Source organism: Vigna umbellata, chromosome 1 (assembly GCF_029865625.1).
Source record: "Vigna umbellata cultivar VRB3 chromosome 1, Vumbellata_1.0, whole genome shotgun sequence".
In the NCBI taxonomy this organism is placed as follows: Eukaryota; Viridiplantae; Streptophyta; class Magnoliopsida; order Fabales; family Fabaceae; genus Vigna; species Vigna umbellata.
Window position 1 is genome coordinate 72005417 of NC_142165.1, and position 6377 is coordinate 72011793.

The following is a 6377-nucleotide window of genomic DNA, read 5'->3' on the forward strand; positions in this document are numbered from 1 at the left end:
TTGTTAGTTTTGATGAAATAACTTGTTTCTTGGAATAATTATACATATCTAGATATTGATTGAAATACATATACTTACTGCAATGAACAATTCATATCTAAGAAATACTCTTTACACAAATAATGTCAACAACAATATTTATACATAAAAGCTCTAAAATCCAATTTGACGAATTCGTTGCCAACTTCTCACAATTCTCTATATCAAGTTCCTCAAGTTTTACAAAATTTATGATAAAGGAGGAGCGGAACAATGGTGCCAACTCTCCACGATAAGAGACAGACACTTCTTGCAAATTGTGAAAGTGAAAATCAGAATCCTTCAAAGAAGTTTTAATCCCCAAAAACATTTAATTAAGCTTCTTTCAGAGAATATTTTCATTTTGGGACATTTAACTATCGTCACTGTACTCAAACATGGCAGTTGCAACATGGCATTCCTTAGCCTTGATAAGAAATTAAACTTTAATTTTTTGAGCCGTCCAAGTATGATCTTCTTATAGGCAATTTTATCTTCATTTTTTTCTTTCATTGATTCACAATTTAGTACTCTCATTATCTCAAGTTGCACCAAACTTTTAGCAGTTGAAAAAGTGAATAAATTTTTCATCTCTTCACACGACCAACAACCAACTGTTTCAGATTCCCGAAAGACACCACATCCGACATTAATTTTTCTAACTGGGGGCACTCCTCTAGCTTTAAAAATTCAAGCTTTTTAGTGTATGGCTTTATCCATGAGTGTGCTAACCCTATTGTGTCCAACTCTGGAAGGTTATTTAGGGTTAATTTTTTCAATCTGATGACAAGTATTCTTTCATGATATTGGAGTGTTTGAGATGGAAATATCTCCATCAAACCAAAACACTCACTACTGTAGAAAAGACTTTTAATGTCTATTATTTTGGGCTTTGGACATCTGATTCCCAATCCACCATATTGGCTGACGTCAATTAGATGTCGAATATTTCATCGAACGTCAATAGAGACGTCAGATCTATCCCCATCAGACGTCTATAGTGACGTCGGATCTACCCCATCGGACATCTATAGAGACGTCAGATCTACCCCCATGTCCAACGCGTTAAGCGCCACTATTTCGCTTTTAGCACGCAAATCTATGGCATGCCACTAGAATGAATCTCGCGTTGGACAATACACTATCGAACTAGACGTTGGATGTATGTAACCAACTCCTACTTTGTTTTTTAAAAAAATATTAATTTTTTTTACAATAAAACCACACCTGAAAAACAAAAAATGATCCCAACACATCACAATATAATATATTTTATGCGTTTTAAGTTAACAAAATACTAAACAATCCAAACCTAAACTATCAAAACTTAAACTTAAACTAACGCTAATTAATGTTCAAGAACAATAAAAGTCTTCCTAAAGGCATGGGCATGGGTCCTAGGTCCATCTCTGCATAAGATAAGTTGCACACTCTTGTCTTATCTTTTTAATTGTCTCCCTTGATATAGGAGATATATATTCTTGAAGCGCTGCAAAATTGAGAGCTTATTTGTGTCCAACTTTTACGCCCCTAGCAAAGTGGTAAAACAAACAGCAAATCACTTCTTTTCACTCAATTTTTTATTCCAAACCCATTTCAGCCTCTTCTTCTTATTCTCATCAAGACTTTTGAACAAATAAATGATTTTTCTTTGTAGTTAAGCAGAGACAAATAAAAAACACTCAAACAATGAAACATACATAATAACACACTCAATATTCCCAAAACACAACATCCTTTCCTTAATTAAAATCTCATATAAAAGCAAAAACGTTTTGCACACATAACATGTGAACCACACGATATAGTGTTTTCTGTCAATCATAACAAAGAAGAGAGGGATTTAGGGTTTTAGGAATTTAGGGATGAACGAAGATTACTTACTAGATGAATGAAGAATGAACATACTCCAAAAGAACAAAGAGTGAGTAAGCATGAAAAGAACAAATTTCTTCTTTGTGAGTCAGCGCGAAACGACAATGGTGAGCATAAGAGAGAGAATAAGGTTGAATGAAGAAGATTGGGGAGAACGAACATACGAAGAACAAAGGTCAAAAATGGTGAGCGAGAGTGAGTGAGTGTCGGCATATGTTCTTCTCTGTGAGTGCGTGAGCAAAAATTTTTGAGGTAGGAAGCGCCACACTAGTGATCGCAAGGTTAAACATATTTTTAGTTTTAATTTTTAATAATTAGTTATTTTTAAATCTGTATGTAAAATCAGTAGATAAATTTTGTTTTACTTGCCTATTGATCATATATCATCACCTACAAATAATATCCTTTGTAAAAATTTTGCTTTAACATGTCAAAATTACTTACAAATTTTACATACGAAAAATTGGTATTTTTTTTTTGCATTACCTATGAAAAAATTCATACGTAACTCAATTTTCTATATTTCTAGATGTAGCAACTAATTTACCTATGAATCCAAAGCCATATGTAACTATATGTAAGTAAATCACAATTTTTTTATAGTGTTCACGACTTTATAATTAATCCAATTTTAACTAAAAAGATTTTTATAGTACACATTTATTCATTTTTTTAAAAAAACTATATATAATATAACGTCATTTAACTTATTTTGTTCTTCTTCCTATTAGGCCCAATAGACGTGTTAAAGAATGCAGTCTAATAAAATCGTTTAAGCCTTCTAATTATGGAGAAGTTCAAACCTACACTTATTTGGGCCTTATCTACACATTATAATTAAATTTTAATAGTTCGTATGTTAGTTATTATTTATCATTCAATTATTATTTATTATACTATTATTATACTTCCCAAGTAAGTATTATTCTAATAGGAATATAGGTTCAGGATCCATATTGATTTTATAAATAGGACTAATATTCCTCAAGAATACATACTCTCACCCTGTCATAAACTCTAATACACATAATTATTCAAATATCTTAACTCTCTTACTAATTTGAGTGTTGGAGAGTCTTTTGTAGGTGAATATCCCCCTCCCGAGAGCAAAGAGGCATCTCTAGGACCCAATACACAACTATATCACCACCTTCATCTTCTTACAAAACCAAACCATCCATGACCAACACAACCAACCCACACCGAACAGAACCATCATTAATCACTCATCCTCACACACCTTCATCCCATAATAAAAACACTATCACAAATCATCTCCTCCATTCTAAAGTCAACAAATCATTTCAAATTCAAGAAACCCTAATCACAAAACTCTAATCACATATTCCATTTCAAATTCAAAAAACCTCTATCACGAAACCCAATCACATACCTATACCTCCATTTACATACTCAAGAAACCCTAATAATGAACCCCCCAATCACATACTCTGTTTCAAATTCAAAAAACCTCAATCACATACCTCCATTTCAAATCCAAGAAACTCCAATTAATTGTGTGTGATTATGTGTTGGTCGGTTCTTAATTGGGGAAGAAGATGAAATTGATTGTAGTTAAGAATAATGTTGGGTGTGTTAGTTTTGTGAAAAAGAAGATACCGCAAAGAAAAAGTTATTATGTGTTTTGTGTTGATGATGGGTGGTTTGGTGTTGAAAAAAAGATTAATGCGTGGAGATGGGTTTTGTTCGGATGAAAATGGAGTGTGCGTAGAGTGTGTTTTATGAAGATTAAATGTGTTTTATAAAGTTTGATGTATGTTGGTATGGATAAGTTGGATATGATGATAGCTAGCGGAAAGAAGTCTTGAAAGATGAAGATGATAATAGGAAAAAAAAAACACTACACATTATATACGCATTATTAGAAAATATTACAAAAAAAAGACCACTTTGTATAAAGAAAACGAAAATAAAGACTAAATATTTAAGTATACTTTTTTCTTTAATTATCACTCATGATATCTACTTTTATGTGATGGTATAAATTCTTAAGGTATACCAAACTTTTGTACCCTACCATTACCCAAAGATATTTCTAAGTTGAGAACTACGAAATTGAATGTCTGAAATACGTTAAACTCAATAACAATAGATTTTCGTCTCAGCTTTAGATAAACTTTACATGTTCGAAAGAATTCATATTAACACTTTATTGAACTGCTTCACGATAAAACTTGCCTGCCCATAAATATCCGTTCAAGAAATCGGACACACTGCTTTAAATGTTAGGAATGTAAATCTAGAATCACAACTGAATTAACTGTCATTAGACAGTTTACATTTCGTACATATATACTGCTGACTTCAATAAGAAAATCAATCGTTTTCTCTAAATCTTTGTATCTCTGTTTCTTTGTCTAACTCTCTCGGTCCAAACATCTTCCTCTCTTCTCTGATACGCTGCCACTCTAACAGTGGTACCAGAGCTTTCAGGTTTCGAATCTGGGAGGTGTAGTCAAGTAAAGAAACTCTAACAGTGAGAATGGCAGGGATGATCCAAAGTAACCTACCAATATTTGACGGAAAGAATTTCGAAGATTGGTGCGTAAAGATGGATGCTATATTGGGTTTCCATGAGATCGATGAAATTGTCAAAGATGGGTTTAAAGATCCTGCAAAGAATGTTACAGATGAAGAAAAGAAAGTGTATAAAGAGAACAGAAAATTAGATTGCAAAGCACGCATGATCTTGCATCAATGCATCTCGGCAGCGATATTCCAAAAGGTGTCAAAGGCGACAACGGCCAAAGAAACGTGGGAGATCTTACAAGATGGGTATGAAACTGCTGGAAATATAAAGGAGATTAAGCTACAGTCACTGCGGCGGCAGTATGAGCTCTTGAACATGGGGGAACAAGAAACCATTCAAGGGTACATCGGCAGGATCCAAGTAATTGTCAATGCAATGCGTGCATGCGACAAGGTTGTCAAGGACAAGAAGATAGTCCATAAGATCTTGCGTACGTTAACGCCCCAGTACGACCACATTGTTGTGGCGATTATAGAAAGTAGAGATTTGGAGAAAATGAAAGTCGAGGAGTTGCAAAACTCGCTTGAAGCTCACGAGCAGAGATTGCTAGAAAGGAAAGCCACAGAACAAGATGCAACGCAGATTAGCCAAGCATTACAAGCCAAAATCCAAAAGGGTCGTGGATTTGGAAGAGGAAGAGGCAGAATGTGAGGTGGTCGTGGAGGCCGAAACGGAGGAAGGTCCGCTAATAACCTAGATCAGAACAAAGATGACCTCAACTATGATCAAAAGGAAGGAAACTTCAGAGGAAGAGGTGGCAGAAACAGAGGAAGAGGTGGCAGAAGAAATATAGACAAAAGAAACGTGCAATGTTTCACATGTAGTAAGTTTGGCCATTATTCGTCTGAATGCTGGCATAATGAAAACGCCAAGAAAGAGAAGAATGACGAAGCTAACCTAGTGAAAGATGAACAAGAATCAGATTCTGATCACGTAGTGCTAATGACTGTTACAACACAAGGAAGAAATAATGATGAGAGTCGTATTACTCAAAGAAAACAAGTACTTGAGACAAGCGAAGTTGAAGACAGTTGCACAAAGAATGCTGCAGAAAGAGAATACGTGTCTCTTACTGGGAAGACGAGCCATGCAAATGAGGAATCATCGTGGTATTTGGATACAGGGTGTTCCAACCACATGACAGGAAATCGAAATTGGCTGATCGATCTTGATACTAGTGTTAAAAGCATAATACGATTCGCTGATAATAGTACCATTAAAGCTGAAGGCACGGGAAAGGTTTTGATTGCGCGCAAAGATGGAAGGCCAGTATACATGCATAATGTTCTTTACGTACCCACCATGAGAAGCAACCTCCTGAGTCTTGGTCAGCTACACGAGAAAGGATACACCATGAAAATGGAACAAGGACACATCAAAGTGTTCGACGAAAAGCAACGAATGATACTCAAAGCTCCTATTGCCAGCAACCGCACATTTCGTGTAAATCTGAATACAGCGGAGATACAATGCATGAAAGCAACAAATGTTGAAGGAAATTGGCTGTGGCATTATCGTTACGGGCATCTAAACTTTAGAAGCTTGATGCAACTTAAAGAAAAGAAACTTGTGAGTGGAATCTGTACGATTGAGGCACCTAAGAAAGTTTGTGAAAGCTGCACCATAGGAAAGCAAACAAGATCAGCATTCAAGAAACGTGTCTACAAGAGAGCGAGACAGCTGCTAGAAGTGGTGCATGCTGATGTATGTGGACCATTCGACGTGCCGTCTCTGGGAGGTAACAGATACTTCCTACTTTTTGTGGATGAGCTTTCTAGGAAAATTTGGGTTTATCTGTTAAAAGGAAAAGGTGAAACTTACACTTACTTTGTTAATTTTTGCTCCATGGCCGAGAGGCAATCGGGCAAGCAGATTAAAATTCTCCGTACTGATGGAGGAGGTGAATTCAACTCAGGAGAAATGTCGAAATTCT

The 6377-nt window shown here is 35.4% G+C and overlaps 1 protein-coding gene across 1 annotated transcript; it reads left to right on the forward strand.

The window, feature by feature from the left end:
- Positions 1 to 4465: 4465 nt before the first annotated feature.
- LOC148206235 (uncharacterized) lies at positions 4466 to 5095 on the forward strand. Its single transcript, XM_088107318.1, has one exon. It carries the CDS (start codon positions 4466 to 4468, stop codon positions 5093 to 5095), a length of 630 nt encoding a protein of 209 aa, XP_087963444.1.
- Positions 5096 to 6377: the final 1282 nt, after the last annotated feature.

Coding starts and splice junctions, on each gene's coding strand:
- LOC148206235 (XM_088107318.1), top strand. CDS start 4,466: ATGGATGCTATATTGGGTTTCCATGAGATCGATGAAATTGTCAAAGAT.